This window comes from Hyla sarda, chromosome 7, assembly GCF_029499605.1.
Source record: "Hyla sarda isolate aHylSar1 chromosome 7, aHylSar1.hap1, whole genome shotgun sequence".
Lineage (NCBI taxonomy): Eukaryota > Metazoa > Chordata > Amphibia > Anura > Hylidae > Hyla > Hyla sarda.
The window spans coordinates 210,674,776-210,693,487 of record NC_079195.1 but is presented as its reverse complement, the minus strand read 5'-3'; the positions used below and the strand labels follow the sequence as shown (position 1 = coordinate 210,693,487).

Below are 18,712 nucleotides of genomic sequence, written 5' to 3'. Positions count from 1 at the left end.
CTGAGTTAATAGAGGGAGATTTCTCATTGGAGACCGCCACAGATTACCTCCCAAAACATTCATATATTAAATGGGTAACCCATTGATTACAATGGGAATTGTGTAATTTATAAGCCCTTCCTGGTAAACAGTTGCTTCCCGATTCTCCCATAGATTAAAGATGATCATCAGAACACCCTGTGATCACAAGACCATTCAAGCAAAAAGGGACTATACTAAATGGACAAGTGTAGTCTCCAGATAAGGCATAGCTGGATATCTTTGTTTACAATGGCCTGATATGGCTAAATTAAAATTACAATTCTAACTATGCAACAAGTTTTTTTTATATTTTAAAAATTAAGGGTCAAATTGAGGGTCAGATTTATACTTTTTTTTAAATGACAAATAAAAAAGAAATCACTTACCATTTTTATCACTACCTGTAACATTGAGGAAAAAACAGAGTAAAATCTGTTAATATCATGCTTAAAAAAACTTTAAAAAAAAGTTTATTTTATGGTATAAAAGACAATATATTGTATGAAATAAATTTGCTATAAATGCTAAATATATAATATAAATTCTACAATTATATCTACATATTTAAGTACATTTTTGGCAAGAAATATTAGAAATTGTATATGCAAAAAAAAATCAAATAGTCTATAAGTTAAAGCTGGATTAGGCTTAGATACTCACTCGCTAGTGCGAGCAGTAGTGCTAGAATGATTCCCCTCATGATGATGGTGAATACCAAACCTTCAACAGCCTGCCGTATTTATACCCAAAAAATTCTGGAGCACGTCATCTTGGAAGCGATCGCCACCGGTAAATGATTGACCGACTTCCAATTATTCCAACTTTGTTTATGCAACAAGAATAATTTATAATCATATCATATATAACTACAATCCAAAGATGGAAACTATATCTGAAGAGAATGGAGAATTTATGAATTTATTTCAATTTTAGTTTATAGTCATTTAGTTTTTGTTTTTTAGTTTTTGCTATTTCTTTTTGTACTTTTACAGAATTCATAATGGTGGTTAATCATTGGGCAGGTCAGGATGACTTTGTTTGCTCTTGGTCACTGTGACAGAATACATCACATCTAATCTTGCTGATAAGAATTTTTTAAGAATTTTGCCAAAATGGATCCAAAAATATATATTTTTTTTTATTCCGTATATTTCTGGAAGACGCCATTTTGGCTCTATAAAGAATGAAATATTCATAATCTATTGGAATACTGATACCTCGTGACTATTTTTCATAACTCATGCCTTGTGCCTTAGTAGAGATAAGTAAATTCTTATAAATAAATTCACAAATATACACCAACATATAGTACCCTCTATAACTAGGCTCACAATGTATAATAGATTTCCAGGTTAAAACAGAAATATATAAACTTTAACATTAACGTAATCACCAGAAAGTAATTACATTTATGAAATAAATCTTTATTAATACATATAGTTATTCATAAAATATCATAAAAAGGCCACAAAAGGCAGAAAGCTGGGAAAACTGACAATTATATATGTAGTCTGTATGCCTAAAACCATGCATTATTATAGTGGCCGATAAATATAAAACTGTTTAAGTAAAGTAACTACTACATATGTGTAAATACAGTGAACCCCACCAATCCTCCGACGTGTTTCGCTGGAACAGCTTTATCCAGGAGTGGACAAAGCTGTGTCAGCAAAACACGTCGGGATTCCTACCCCTGTACCATCTATTATTATGCCCTTTTGTGGACTTTTTATGATATTTTATGGATTACTATATGTACTGATAAAGATTTATTTGATGAACTGAATAACTTTCTGATGATTTTGTTGATGTAGGTTTATATAATTTAAAAATAGCAAAAAAAAAAAAAGAAGAAATTAAAATGGATGTTCTGTGGCAGGCTTTACCAATAGAGCCCAGATGTGACAGATCATACAGTATAGACCTACTACACTGATCTATAGGAATAATTAAACACTTACACTTACAAGTCCCCCAGGAGGGCTAGATAAGGGTGAAGTGAAAAATTAAATAAAGAGTTTACAAATATAAATTAACCCCTTCCATTCTAAAAGTTTAAATCACCCAACTTTTCCCATTTCCCTTATAAAAAAAATTGTAAACAAAATGAAAATAAAACATATTTGGTATCACCGCGTGTGGAATTGTCCAAACTATTAAAACATAACATTATTGACTCTGCTTGGTGAATGGCGTAAACAGCAAAAAAATAAAAAATAAAAACAAACCCTAGAATTGTATTTTTTTTGTCACATGACATCTCACAAAAATTCTAATAGAAAGCAATGAAAAAGTCTCATAAATGCCCAAATGGTAACAATAAAATCTACAGAGTATGCATATATAAAAGTTAAAAGGGTTAGAAAATGGCAAAATAATGGGTTAATGTCAGATAACTGGAGTATCATCTAATACATTGGGATCTGTACATTAATTGATTAGAAAAAGAACATAATTAACTATATTGTTTGGCTATCCTGTGGCTGAAAACCTTCCCAGGCCAAATACATTAAAGGGGTACTCCGGTGAAAACCTTTTTTCTTTTAAATCAACTGGTGTCAGAAAGTTAAACATATTTGTAAATTACTTCTATTAAAAAATCTTAATCCTTCCAGTACTTATTAGCTGCTGAATTCTACAGAGGAAATTCCTTTCTTTTTGGAACACTGATGACATAACGAGCACAGTGCTCTCTGCTGACATCTCTGTCCATTTTAGCAACCATGCAAAGCAGATGTATGCTAAGGGCAGCATGGTGGCTCAGTGGTTAGACTTGGGTTCAAATCCCACTAAGGACAACAATAAATAAAGCGTTATTATTATTATAATAACGTCAGCAGAGAGAACTGTGGTCGTGATGTCATCAGAGAGCATTCCAAAAAGAAAAGAATTTCCTCTGAAGTATTCAGCAGCTAATAAGTACAGGAAGGATTAAGATTTTTTAATAGAAGTAATTTACAAATATGTTTAACTTTCTGCCACCAGTTGATTTAAAAGAAAAAAAATTTTCACCGGAGTACCCCTTTAACAGCACAAATCTTTCTCTTGTCTTGTTACCTTGGTATAATGTATTAGTAAGTGAACCCATGATAACAGGAAATAGCAGCCATTAAAGCTTCTATACAGTTTCTCAGCTGTATTTGAAATTAATCTGTAATTAAATAGCCCAGGACATAGACTAATAAGCATTAAAATGGCCATTGATATATATTTTAAAAGCGTATTAGGAATCAAAAAAATATTCTGCAAAGACGCTGTTGAACACCAGGTGGCAGCATAATTCCACTTTCCCAACTTTCCCAATGGACATAATATTGATTTTATTGTTAGATTTGTTTTGTTTTTACCGAATTAAACATCATTTATGTGACTCTATTTTAAAATTCATTTAATTGTAAAATAAATCACAGTCACATTCTTATTTTACGACGCTCACTATAAATGTTACTAAAATATAAAGCAAGTGTTTTAAATTGAAATCAACTTTTTATGTCACACTTTTTTTTTATTTGAATAAAAATAAATAAAAAGGGAAAGCATGATCTCGTCTGTATGACAGAGGAGTAGGCATAGTACCGATCCCTAACGTGATGCCCATTGCCTGCTGTTGGACCCCTGTGTGCTTCCAGTTTTACAGAAGTAAAGCGTCTAGAGAAGTCTACAGCGCATATAGTGCATTGCATAGTATATAAAAGGTTTCCAAACCGGTGTGCCTCCAGCGGTTGCAAACACTGGTTGGGAAACACTGGTATATAGGTGCAATACTAGGCACATGCTATGGACAGGGTGGCACTTTTTAATTAATTTATACCATTAAGAGAATTGGAAGCTATCTAGTTGAGCCTCATTAATGAAATGAGCTATGGCCCCAAATTATATCCTAATTATGTTAGGGGAGGTAAATGACACTTGGCCCAAGGGACCAGAATCCGTTCTTGGTACACCCTATGCCTTGGTGGACTTATCTACCTAAAAATGGCCCTAATACCAGCGTAAGCACTATGGTGAGCCCTACCTCCAATAGGCCAACTTTAAGGTTTTTCCTGAATACCTGATATCTTCCCAAAAATTAGAACACAAAAAATTATAATCAGAGCCTCCAAAGAAGGGGACACAAACCACCTGATCCCCTTAATGGTCCTCCAAACACCTCTAATTCAAATCTCAAAAACATATATGGGTCTCAACGTGTTTCCCTCAAAAAATAAACATAGGGTTCATCAGGAGACACTTCTTAATGAAAGCAACCCCAGTAAAGCAACAGATCGAATACCACCAGGGAATACTGCTTTTCCTAAACTGTATAAGGGTCTATTCACAGTATGCGCAGGATTTGAAGCTGCAGATTTCAATGTAAATGAATAGACCCAACTTCACACCAACTCCTTACTAGTTTTGCATTTTTGTATTTATTTTAGTACAGACTTTTATTTTATTTTGATGATATATCCCCTGCCTTTTTTTCATTTCAAGTCATGCGTTTCATTTATGTGACTCATGTGAGAGGGGGGGGAGAAGTCTATATGGAGTTTATTAACTAAAAAATGGGCTATGGACTAAAATTGAGTTTCCTGAAAAAAACAAAAAAACAGGAAAACAAAAACAAAAACTCCATACTCTGAACATGCTGCGATTTTGTGAAAACTAGCTCTGAAATAAGGTGTCTGGGCATGCTGGTAGTTGTAGTTTTGCAACAGCTGGAGGCACCCTGTTTCAGGATTTTACATGTGTATATTTATAAAACTGTGCTTGTTATTAAGGTACAGAGTCCCTATCCACAGCATTTCATTGTTCCTGGCAAGGTGTTTGTGCACATAATGTGAGATTATGTTTGGATGTCAGAGTGACATGGGGCCTTATGTAACACTGAGCTATTTGTCTTGGCGTGGAAACTGACTAAACATTTTTTTTTTTTTTAAAGCATTGCGCTCTGCCACCAGGGGGCAGTATATATGATACAACAGCTTGGTTTTGGCCAGTGTTTCCCAACCTGTGTGCCACCAGCTGTTGCAAAACTACAATTTCCAGCATGCCTATGCTGTCTGGGCATGCTGGAAGTTGTAGCTTTGCAACAGCTGGAGGCACACTGGTTGGAAAACACTGGTTTAGGGGATTCATTTGTGGTACATGGGGTGTTAGGAGAAATACTTTGTGACGCCAGGGCACCGTTATCCTATACATGGTCCGAGGTTGGAGACAGCTTCTCCTGGGCCAGACACGGGGAGTAAATGAACACACGATCGTCAGGTTACAGATAACGGTCTTTACTGAGCTCGGTGCAGATGGTATTACACAAACAGTCTGGTGCTGGGTGAGAGGATGCAGCGTAACCCCTGTCGCCTTGCTGGGATTTGTGGTGCTTTCACCAAGTGAATTAATACTGACTTGAAAGACGGGTAGATGAATCCTGCTAGGTAGTGTTCTGTCAAGGTCCTGTAGACTTTTCCACCAGGCATGAACTTCCACTGTACAGGTAATCCTTGCAAAATGACTGGATTTAATTAATTATCTGGGCCTTCCCCTGAGGCTTCTACACACAACACACCTTTACCACACTGTAGCTCAAAAGTAACTGGAGATGAACTGGGGCAACTCCTCCCCCCCCCTGCACTATATGGGGAAGAATTTTTGGGGTCCCATTGGCATGCAGGGTCACATGGGGTTTACACAGCTTCTTTCTCTTTTGGTACAGTAACACATAAATAACATACATTAGGGTATCAACAGCAGAATTAATTAATTAATAATTAATAATAATTAATTAACATTATTAAAATGTTCAGTCTCTTGGTGGGCCCAACAGTTTTGCTGCCAGGCTGCCCAAGGCAGTCCGAAGCCACAGGACAGCCATTGGTGCTGGGACACCACAAACTCCCCCTCTAAAATGCAGCTATCCTCGGCGCCCAGTCCTGGCGGCTGAGGAGTGATAAAGAGCAATCTTTTTGAGGTAGGAGAGATTTTCTTTTTAGTGCAAAGTCACTTCCAGGATATAGTTGGTGCCTTGTGGAGAACCTAACACCATACAAATTTTGTAAACTGTGCCAACATTAGGGTACCCGAGTATGTGAGGTTCTAAGGCTTTGCAACTGCAGGAACCACATGGATTTACGAACATATAAGACAATACAAACATGTAACATGTAACATGTAAAGGCGGGCCAGCACTGCCGTAGGCTATCATTCGCAACCGGTCCTGTGCCATTGGGCAAATTGGCTTTTAGCATCTTCTCCCCGTGACATAGGTCGAGCTCTCCTCCTTGGCTACCCCTCAGGGACACACAAGGACACAGACAGACACCTCCTTCCACGACTAAATTTCCTCCAAGATACCTCCTTGAATTTCGGGGACCCTCCAGAGCTTCGGGAGACAAATAAGACATGCTACATAAAACATAGCGAGAAATGCATCTGCGGTGTCAGCTAGGTGCAATGCCCAGCCAGACCCGGCCCACATCTTTTTCATTTGAATGAGCCGACGGAGTCAGATAGTGACTTCGGTCGGCTCATTTTTGCCCTGTATCCGGTTTTGTGACCGGACTGAAAACCGTAGTATACTATATGTAACTGTTGTTTCCTGTCATTAAAGGGGTACTTCGCTGGAAAACATTTTTTTTTTTTTATCAACTGGTGCCAGAAAGTTAAACAGATTTGTAAATTACTTCTATTTAAAAATCTGAATCCTTCAAGTACTTATCAGCTGTATGCTCCAGAGGAAGTTCTTTTCTTTTTGAATTTCTTTTCTGTCTGACCACATTGCTCTCTGCTGACACCTCTGTCCATTATAGGAACTGTCCAGAGCAAATCCCCATAGCCAGGGGCATTGCTAGCCCAAAGCTTAGCCACGCCCCCTAACCACGCCCTCAGACATGCTCTAACCACGCCCACAGACATGCTCTAACCACGCCCTCAGACATGCTCTAACCACGCCCTCAGACATGCTCTAACCACGCCCTCAGACATGCTCTAACCACGCCCTAAGACATGCTCTAACCACGCCCTCAGACATGCTCTAACCACGTCCTCAGACATGCCCTAACCACGCCCTCAGACATGCTCTAACCACGCCCTCAGACATGCTCTAACCACGCCCTCAGACATGCTCTAACCACGCCCTCAGACATGCCCTAACCACGCCCTCAGACATGCTCTAACCACGCCCTCAGACATGCCCTAACCACGCCCTCAGACATGCTCTAACCACGCCCTCAGACATGCTCTAACCACGCCCTCAGACATGCTTTAACCACGCCCTCAGACATGCTCTAACCACGCCCTCAGACATGCCCTAACCAAGCCCTCAGACATGCCCTAACCAAGCCCTCAGACATGCCCTAACCACGCCCTCAGACATGCTCTAACCACGCCCTCAGACATGCTCTAACCACGCCCTTAGACATGCTCTAACCACGCCCTCAGACATGCCCTAACCACGCCCTCAGACATGCCCTAACCACGCCCTCAGACATGCTCTAACCACGCCCTCAGACATGCTCTAACCACGCCCTTAGACATGCTCTAACCACGCCCTCAGACATGCCCTAACCACGCCCTCAGACATGCTCTAACCACGCCCTCAGACATGCTCTAACCACACCCTTAGACATGCTCTAACCACGCCCTCAGACATGCTCTAACCACGCCCTCAGACATGCTCTAACCACGCCCTCAGACATGCTCTAACCACGCCCTCAGACATGCTTTAACCACGCCCTCAGACATGCTCTAACCACGCCCTCAGACATGCTCTAACCAAGCCCTCAGACATGCCCTAACCAAGCCCTCAGACATGCCCTAACCACGCCCTCAGACATGCTCTAACCACGCCCTCAGACATGCTCTAACCACGCCCTTAGACATGCTCTAACCACGCCCTCAGACATGCCCTAACCACGCCCTCAGACATGCCCTAACCACGCCCTCAGACATGCTCTAACCACGCCCTCAGACATGCTCTAACCACGCCCTTAGACATGCTCTAACCACGCCCTCAGACATGCCCTAACCACGCCCTCAGACATGCTCTAACCACGCCCTCAGACATGCTCTAACCACGCCCTTAGACATGCTCTAACCACGCCCTCAGACATGCCCTAACCACGCCCTCAGACATGCTCTAACCACGCCCTCAGACATGCTCTAACCACGCCCTCAGACATGCTCTAACCACGCCCTCAGACATGCCCTAACCACGCCCTCAGACATGCCCTAACCACGCCCTCAGACATGCTCTAACCACGCCCTCAGACATGCTCTAACCACGCCCTCAGACATGCTCTAACCACGCCCTCAGACATGCTCTAACCACGCCCTCAGACATGCTCTAACCACGCCCTCAGACACATGCCTCAGGGACATTACTCCTCCATTCTGGTGATCGGTGGATGTCCCAGCAGGCAGATAGGGGATCATAGGGAATCATTTTAAATTTTGGGAATACCTCTAAGAGCAATAATCACCTCAGTTTAATGACAGACTGACAACCACCATCATTACCACCACAGACCATATACTGTGCCATATACAATATATATATTTTACGTACTTAATTTTATTATATAATGCATTACGAAGCCAGAGAAAAACTACCCTATTTTTCGCCGTATAAGACGCACTTTTTCTTCCCCAAAACTGGGGGGAAAAAGTTGGTGCGTCTTATACGGCGAATACACCCCTATCGCGGCGGTCCCTGCTGCCATCAACGGCCGGGACCCGCGGCTAATACAGGACATCACCGATCGCGGTGATGCCCTGTATTAACCCTTCAGACGCGGCGATCAAAGCTGACCACCGCATCTGAAGGGAAAGTGACACTAACCAGCTGTTCAGTCGGGCTGTTCGGGACCACTGCAATTTCACCGCGGTGGTCCCGAACAGCCCGACTGAATAGCCGGGTTAGTGCTTACACCGGGAGGGACCTTACCTGCCTCCTCGGTGTCTTCTCCGTTCAGGGATCCCCTGTATGGCTGGCGCTCTCCTTCCTTGTCATCACGTCGTCGCGTACGTGCGTCTGCGTGCGTAACGACGTGATGGCGGCGACGGAGAGCGAGGATACCCGGCCGGCAGCAGAGACGTTCCGGAGCGACGGGGACACGGCGACAGCGATGGAGCGACATCCAGGGCAGCGGTGACGGGTCCGGAGCGGCGGGGACACGTCAGTATTACCTCCTATGCAGTGGTCTTCAATCTGCGGACCTCCAGATGTTGCAAAACTACAACTCCCAGCATGACCGGACAGCCAACGGCTGTCCGGGCATGCTGGGAGTTGTAGTTTTGCAACATCTGGAGGTCCGCAGGTTGAAGACCACTATTGGGTTCAAAATCTTTATTTTTTTAGATTTTGCCGCAAAAAATTGGGTGCGTCTTATACGCCGGTGCGTCCTATAGGGCGAAAAATACGGTATATGTAGGGCAAAATCCTAAATATTGACAAATTTTTCGGGGCAATCATTTTTTCTGACTTCACAATACGGTAAAACTAACATGCTCACTTTATTCTGTGGGTCAGTAAGATTCCAATGGTACCAAACTTAGATACGTTTTGTTTCGAGCTGTGTTAGGGTTTATTCTTTGCCCCATGAACTGTGGTTTTCAATGGCACCACTTTTGTGCAGTTCTGGCTTTTTGATCACTTTTTATTCAATTTTTTTCTGGGATGGGATCAGAAATCATAAATCATCTTGACGTTTGGAATTTTTTAAAGATTTTCAAAGATCGGACATTTACTCATGTGGCAATACCAGATATTAAGTGTTTTTTTTATTATTTTTTTTTATCATATTTTGAAATGGGAAAAATTTTTAATGGGAAAAGGTGACGATTTAAATTTTTATTGGGGGAGGGGAGGGTTATGTATTTTTAAAATCTTTTTTTTTTTTTGTTTTTTTGTTTTTTTTTCTACCTGGCTGGTTACAAATAAAGGGGGAACATCACGCATTTTTTCGGGGGTTGCTATGTGAGGTTAGTGGTGGACAGGCCAGGAGATGTGCGGCGCAGGCAATAGGAGCAGGTCTATGGAGCGCTTCTTCTGTCTGCACTCCACAGTCTGTCTGCTGCAAGGAGTTGTGCCAGGAGACCGAGGCGCCAGGAGCATCATGGAACTTCCTAGAAGCCATCACTGTCTTAACTTCTTAACGAAGCAGGACGTATATTTACGTCCTGCGCCGGCTCCCGCGATATCAGCCCCGCCATCATATCAGGTCAGTCCCGGTGGCCATCAACGGCCGGGACCCGCGGCTAATACGGGACATTACCAATCGTGGTGATGCCCGGTATTAACCCTTCAGACGCGGCGATCAAAAGCATCGAAAGCATCCCGGCAGCTCAGTCGGGCTGTTCGGGATCATCGCGGTGAAATCGCGGTGTCCTGAACAGCTTTCAGGACAGCAGGAGGGTCCCTACCTGCCTCCTCGCTGTCCGATCGCCAAATGACTGCTCTGTGCCTGAGATCCAGGCAGGAGCAGTCAAGCGCCGATTACACTGATCAATGCCATGTTAATGCATGGCAGTGAACAGTGTAAGAGATCAATGTGTGCAATGTTATAGCCCCCTATGGGACCTATAACATTGCAAAAAAGAAAGTGAAAAAAAAAAAGTGTAAATAAATGTGATTTAACCCCTTCCCTAATAAAAGTCAGAATCACCCCCCCTTTTCCCATAAAAAAAACAAAACTATGTAGATAAAAATAAATATAAACATATGTGGTATCACCGCGTGCGTAAATGTCCAAACTATAAAAATATATAGTTTATTAAATGGCGTACACGTAAAAATGGCGTACACGTAAAAAAGTAAAAAAGTCAATGGCGTACACGTAAAAAAAAATTCAAAGTCCAAAATAGCGTATTTTTGGTCACTTTTTATACCATTAAAAATGTATTAAAAGCGATCAAAAAGTCCGATCAAAACAAAAATGGAACCAATAAAAAGTTCAGATCACAGCGCAAAAAATGAGCTCTCATACCGTCCCATATGCAGAAAAAAAAAAGTTAAAGGGGTCAGAAAATGACAATTTTAAACGTATACATTTTCCTGCATGTAGTTATGATTTTTTCCAGAAGTACGACAAAATCAAACCTATATAAGTAGGGGATCATTTTATCCGTATGGACCTACAGAATAATGATAAGGTGTCATTTTTACCGAAAAATTTACTGCGTAGAAACGGAAGCCCCCAAAATTTACAAAATGGCGTTTTTTCTTCATTTTGTCGCACAATGATTTTTGCGTAAAATTTCTAATGTCAATGCAAAGACGAATTGGTGGCACAAAAAATAAGAGGTGGAAAATTGAAAGGGTTATGATTTTTAAAAGGTAAGGAGGAAAAAACGAAAATGCAAAAACTGAAAAACCCTGTGTCCTTAAGGGGTTAAAGCAGCAGTGGCAATAAAAAAAAAAAAAAATAAGAAAACTGCGGTAGCCAGAGGCCCGGGGCTACAGCCCCATTAGCTCCCTGCCCATAGCAAACCTATGCTGCTCTGGACAGTTCCTGACATAAACAGAGGTGTCAGCAGAGAGCACTGTGGTCAGACTGGAAAGAAATTTAAAAAAAAGAAAAGAATTTCCTCTGTAGCATACAGCAGCTGATAAGTACTGGAAGGATTAATATTTTTAAATAGAAGTAACAAATCTATTTGACTTTCTCGCACCAGTTTATTAAAAAAAATATATACCGTATGTTTTCCACTGGAGTACTCCTTCAATCCTTTAGCCGCCATGATCAATGGCAATCAGGCAACATGATGGCAGGGGGCCGATAAGCTAAAATAGCAGCAGAGTGTCCCCGTACCTGTTTCTGGCCACCAGAGCAGCGATTTAATGGTGCCAGTAAAGTGCCACAGTGTATATACAGTATTATACAGTTATATAGAAATCCCCTGAGGGTTATGAATGGTTCCAGGCTCATCTCGTCCCGTTCTTTGATCTGGACATGCCACACTAAGACACTTGGGTTCCAGCAATGACAATGTTGGAGTCTCTTTCTACTACCAGATTTTCTTATACAGTGATCCCTCAACTTACAATGGCCTCAACATACAATAGTTTCAACATGCAATGGTCTTTTCTGGACCATTGTAACTTGAAACCAGACTCAACATACAATGCTATGGAATCTGCGAAACAGGTCAATGGCTGGAAGAACCGACCAATCAGAATGGATATTTCACTGGTAAAACCTGTGTATTCCTAAAGTCCATGCACTGACTGGTGTCTGGTAGCGCCCCCTACAGTACAGGGAGGTATTACATGTTCTGTACTCTTTACCTGTATTACTGAAGTGTATGCACTGACTGGTGTCTGGTAGCGCCCCCTACAGTACAGGGAGGTATTACATGTTCTGTACTCTTTACCTCTACCAGGGTTAGCTGCTCCTTTGGGCATCAGGTGAGGGCGACTCCATTTTCCTTTTTTTTAGGACATTGTTCTGTACAGGACCCTGAAGAAGCTTCTGTCCTCTACATAGACCAGTGTTTCCCAAAGAGGCTGCCTCCAGCTGTTGCAAAACTACAACTCCCAGCATGCCCGGACAGCCTTCGGCTGTCCGGGCATGCTGGGAGTTGTAGTTTTGCAACATCTGGAGGCGCCCTGGTTGGGAAACACTGAAAGAGACAGTGATTTACAGCTCCCAGCAGATATTTATTACTTTTATATGTAAGGATTTGCTTTATCTATATTAGTTATCTACTTATTTTTCTTTAATTCTCACTCTTTCCTATTTTTGGATGACATTTTGGTGGCTTCAGAACCAATTACCAGGTTTCCATAGAGTTCTGGTCTCAATATACGATGGTTTCAACATACAATGGTCGTCCTGGAACCAATTAATATTGTAACTTGAGGGAGTACTGTATGTCCAAGGTATAACCTTAAAATGTTATATAAGATGCATTTTCTGTTTTCTTGCCTGTTCTGTTACCTTCTTTTTATATATATATATATATATATATATATATATATATATATATATATATATATAGTTTCCCATTTCTTGTAAATAAACTTGTGGCTTTGGCTCAAAAACTGTAATGGCAACGGCAGAAAAAACCTGTCTGGAAACCTAGCCTAAAAGTGGCAAAATTGCGGTTTTCTTTCCCCCCCCCCCCCCACAAATAATAGCCGGCGTTGCTAGATTTAAAGGGCCAGTACGCCCATAATTGGTTCTTTGCTGGGCAGACTCTATATTAGTCTGGCACCTCCCTATTATGGTGCTGGATCTTCGTGCCTTGTAACTAAGAGAAAGCGTTTCATAGTGTGTGCCATATTAGTGTTTATGACCTCCAGCCTGTGACCTGACCTTGCTCCTTTTCTCCTGACCGTGTGCCCGTGATCCAACTTCGCTTCTTTGCCGCCTGCCTTCTGACCTGTGCTTTGTCCTGACTACGCTATACCATCTGTGCCAAGTTACACCTAGGCAAACTGTGTGGACGGATCATGCCAGGGGTAGCGACCTGGGTGCCACCTGCCGCTGCAAGTCCATCCCGCTTTGCGGCGGCAAAACCAGCAGCACTGTAGACTCCACTCCCTGGTACGGTTCAGCCATTGTTCACACAGGACAGCGGATCCACTACTCAGCCATTACGGTAAGCTGTTACAGGAACACACCTGTCTACCTGACTTGTCAGGTGGATGTGACCTAACAACTTCACAGGATCCCGCCGACCAGACCTTGCACTGCCCAATTCAAGTTCAGGCAAGTCAAGTTCTGAAAGGATAAAATGAGAGAAAGCCTCAGGCAACTCAGGTCCAGTTAGGTCCAGTCTGGCAGTAAGCCCTAACACAGGATTCCCTCAGTGAAGAGCAGAGTCAGTGTTTGTTAGCTCCAAAGTCTTCAAGTTACTAAAGTCAAACTCCAGTCATACAGTCAGTCTGTTCAATTCAAGCTCAGACAAATCTACCATATATTTCAGTCAAGCAACAAGTTAGTCGAGGCGGACTATAAGTCCCATAGTGCCTAAAGGCAACAAGTTTTTACTGTAAGTTCCTGAAAGTAAAGTTAAAGTGGTTACCATAACCTGGCAATTGAGGTATTTTATTGCCTGGCACAGGCAACTGCTTATTCTTGGTAGTGTGGTGGTTTACACTCCTGGTGTCACAACACCCCACCAGTACATCATACACGCCACCCTTAGTCACCACACTCATATCCCATCCTCATATCTCATCCTCATATCTCAACCTCATATCCTGTCCTCATATCCCGTCCTCATATCCTGTCGTCATATCCTGTCCTCATATCCCCACCTTATATACCGTTCTCTTATCCCAACCTCATATCCAGACCTCATATCTGGACCTCATATCCCGTCCTCATATCCTGTCCTCATATCTCATCCTCATATCCTGTCCTCATATCCCCACCTTATATACCGTTCTCTTATCCCAACCTCATATCCAGACCTCATATCTGGACCTCATATCCCGTCCTCATATCCCATCCTCATATCCCGACCTCATATCCCGACCTCATATCTCGTCCTCATATCCCGTCCTCATATCCCGACCTCATATCCCGACCTCATATCCCGTCCTCATATCCCGTCCTCATATCCTGTCCTCATATCCTGTCCTCATATCCCCACCTTATATACCGTTCTCTTATCCCAACCTCATATCCAGACCTCATATCTGGACCTCATATCCCGTCCTCATATCCCATCCTCATATCCCGACCTCATATCCCGACCTCATATCTCGTCCTCATATCCCATCCTCATATCCCAACCTTATATACCATTCTCTTATCCCAACCTCATACCCCATCCTCATACCCCAACCTCATATCCCATCCTCATATCCCGTCCTCATATCTTGTCCTCATATTCCAACCTTATATACTATTCTCTTATCCCAACCTCATATCCCATCCTCATATCCCATCCTCATATCCCATCCTCATATCCCAACCTTATATACCATTCTCTTATCCCAACCTCATATCCAGACCTCATATCAGGACCTCATATCCCATCTTCATATCCCAACCTCATATCCCGACCTCATATCCCAACCTCATATCCCATTCTCATATCCCAACCTCATATCCTGTCTTCATATCCCGTCCCTTGCACTCTCCAGTCTCTGCACCTGTCTCCCAGACAGTCGGCAGGATATTTTAAAGTACCGGCAATCTCTGCACCCAAGAGCAATATGATCAGGAGATGTACTGGAGCCCCATAGACTGGGACCTTAGAGAAAACCCCCACTTCGCAACTATATTTTTTAGTTGACATATAAATAACATGTGTACCATGTTTCATCGAAATATTTCCAGCTTTTTCGAAGTTAAACTGGAACATACATACATTAATATATAGTATATGTATATAGCAGTAATGCAATTTTGTATATTCCATGTCTATAGTGCTTATATGCCTATACATATACATACATATACTTTTGTATGTTTGCCATAGCAGCATGCATGTGCACATTTATCTTCAACTTATTAATGGAGGTGCTGACTAGTCTAGTTAGTCATGGTACCCAAATGTGGTGGCCAAGTACAGGAGTTGTCCTTCTGTACACCTGTCTGTCCTGTGTGGCGGATTCCCTTTCAGAGTTCCCTTGGGTCCACATCCCTCCTACAGACTCTAAAGTGTTAATATTGTCTTATGTTATATGCTGGTTACTCTTTTGAGGTACTTGTGCCTTTAAATATTGCTGTTACCAAGGAAGGTGCAAGTGGACAGGTGACTTGTTGGTGACCAATGGGATTCCTCCAAATTTCTTCCTTATATACCAGGGAGGAGCTGGCCTAGTCAGTTCTGTTCTGAGTGCAGATGCAGTCAAGTGAAGACCTGAGAGTGTCTGGTGTTCGTGAGAGAGACCAAGGCCTAGTCACGCAGCCACTACCAGTAACCCCTGCAGGTGAACGTCAAAGCCGCGTAAGCACAAATACAGGGGAGAAGTCTAGTCAGCATAGTCAAGTGTCATTTACTAAAGTCAGCGTGGGTTGCACAAGTCAATCCAAGTCTACTACAAAACCCAGCGAGCCAACAAGCCTCCTAAAGTTCACTGAGCATCTCCTTGGTCCTAAACTGAGCTGTAAAGACTTTAACATCTGTCTGCTTCAGTAAAGTGCCGTTGTTCCGTAACCTTGCATCGGAGAGATTATTTGCCCCGCGCCTTGCCCAGGAACCAGCGGCCATACCTAAGGGTGGTGTAGAGGATAACCACGCCCTGGCGTCACTAACACTAAGGGTTAATACCATCTGCCCTAAGGGTTAACAACATCTGCCCTTCCAACACCCTCACCTCACAAAGTTTACAGCCAGGTAATGTGGCTGCCTGGAGCCCACAAGTTATTCACGTGACATGAAGGATGCACCCAGGTTGATAAAAAGGAGAATGGATGTGTGGGGAGAAGAAGAAATGACTGCACCTGAAGTGCGAGTCTCATATACAGACTATAAGAGAGAGACCGCACTGGCCCATATGTAAAAACCACTGGAGGGAGAGAGTGAGGGCCATTTTGTGAAGAAGTCGCTGTGAAACGCTCTGTTTGCCAGATTGTGTAAATTGGTACAAGAGGTCCATGATAGGTGTGCCTGAGTAGCTTAAGGTGTGAAAAGGTGAAGTACTCCTTCTGCCATGGTGCCTAAGAGATTGGGTTTGATAATTGTGGCAGGTTTGGTCAGTGCCCCTGTACTGTTTCCAGGAACTCTGAAGCAAAGAAGATGAGAAGCCAATTTGTTGTTACCGTTGTGACGTTCCAATTTGTTCTTTCCTCAAATTTTATCAAGAAGCATTCGCAATTTTTTTTTATGTTGCAGTTCATAAATCATGGACCATTGCAAACTACATTTAATTTGTTTTCTTAAAAGAGTATATACTTTATAACATATGTTATCTCCTTTTTATAGAAATCATGGCTTATAAAAAAGACCACTTGGGGTCCCCATATCATCCAGAATATAATCCTGTCCGGCTGCAGCATCACCTTTGTCCCAGCTGAAGCACAGGCCGGAACAAAGTCCAGTAAGGTAGGGCGGGATTAGCACTCCTCTGTGCTCACTCCTGTCCTATCAGACTGCAGCATGAAAACAGGGAAGAAGGGGTTACAGAGCAGCCTACAGTGATTGAATGAAGAGAACCAGCACAGTAGAGTCAGAGAGGAAGTGAATGCATGGTGAGTGAGGGCGGGCTCAGTGTTTGCCTCAGGCACGTCACTTCCTGAGCAGTGGATGTCAGAATGAGTGAGCAGTAGAACATGATTTGTGAGCCAAGTACAGAAGCTAGACACATAAAAAGATGTGCAAAGCATCTGCATGACCTAGTGAGTAACATATAGAAGCATTATGTTTTTTCTGTGATATGACACTTAAAATGAAAAGTCACACTGTTTGTGCAAATCGCCCATTGCACCAAAAAAAAGGGTGAAATTAATTATACACCCCCCCCCCCCATAGAAAAGCAGTAAAAAGAAACACAACCATGTAAACCTGACCTTCCAACATAACCAGATTTTTAGATCACTGCAAGTAATAAAAAGGGGACCATGGTGGGTGTTAGGAAAGGTCCAACTTAAAAAAAAATTGCATTGTTCTAGATATTTTGTCCAACCCCTATATAATTGACGTTCTTCTCTCTTTAAGGGTAGGGTCATACGTGCCATATTTTGATGCGTATTTTCTGCTGCATATTTTCCTACCGAGTGTAGTCAATGGGTGGCAAAATCAGCTGCAGAAAATCTGCAGTAAAATACGGCACGTGTGACCCTACTCTTAGGGCTTCTATGTCTATGGCTTATAGAAGTAACACTATTCTGCCCTGTCTAGTATAGGGGGCATTGTAACTGCTGCTGCCCTCTGTCATCCACTATGACTGCTACTGATATAAGGGGCACTTTGGCACTGTTGTGAGCACTGTGGCAGGCAGTAATAAATAGGCATCATGGCTGACACTGATACAGTAAGCAGTGTGTCTGGCACTCTATAGGGAGCACATTTATAGAAGTACTGTGGCTGGCAGTATTTAAAGGGGTACTCCACTGGAAAACAGTTTTTTAAATTAACAGGTGTCAGAAAGTTAAACAGATTTGTAAATTACTTCTTTTTAAAAATCTTAATCCTTTCAGTACTTATCAGCTTCTGAATGCCCCACAGGAAGTTCTTTCCTTTTTGAATTTCCCTTCTGCCCGACCACAGTGCTCTCTGCTGACACCTCTGTCCATTTTAGGAACTGTCCAGAGTAGGAGCAAATAGCAAACCTCTCTCGCTCTGGACAGTTCCTGACACAGACAGAGGTGTGGAGTCAGACAGAAAAGAAATTCAAAAACAAAAGAACTTCCTGTGGAGCAAACAGCAGCTGATAAGTACTGGAAGGATTAAGATTTTTAAATAGAAGTCATTTACCAATCTGTTTAACTTTCTGGCACCAGTTGATTTAAAAGAAAATGTTTTCCAGTGCAGTCCAGTCCTTTAAGGAGCACTTTGACTGGCACTCTAATGGGGGCACCATGGACAGCACTATTATGTGCAATGTACGCCTCCTGCAATTATTTCTCAAAAGTAGGCAAGTATGGTGTCCTGAGAGGAGGGCACTAGTCGTATCAGTCATATATAACACCACAGAGCCGATAGGATGATGAGAATGATGAGAGCAGCAGGAGAGGAGTGTGCAAGTTTGCTATGTTAATAGTAGGCACCCTAGTGGGTACCTAGAGCGCCCAGACCAAGATTTGCCCTGTTGTTG

General features: G+C 42.4%; 1 protein-coding gene across 1 annotated transcript in view; it reads right to left on the bottom strand.

Moving 5' to 3' along the window:
• The window catches only part of LOC130283217 (uncharacterized), an 83,767-nt gene that overhangs the window by 19,718 nt on the left and 45,337 nt on the right, over positions 1 to 18,712 (bottom strand). Inside the window, 1 exon segment of the mRNA XM_056532421.1 lies at positions 678 to 741. Coding sequence (XP_056388396.1) covers positions 678 to 741 — 64 coding nt within the window.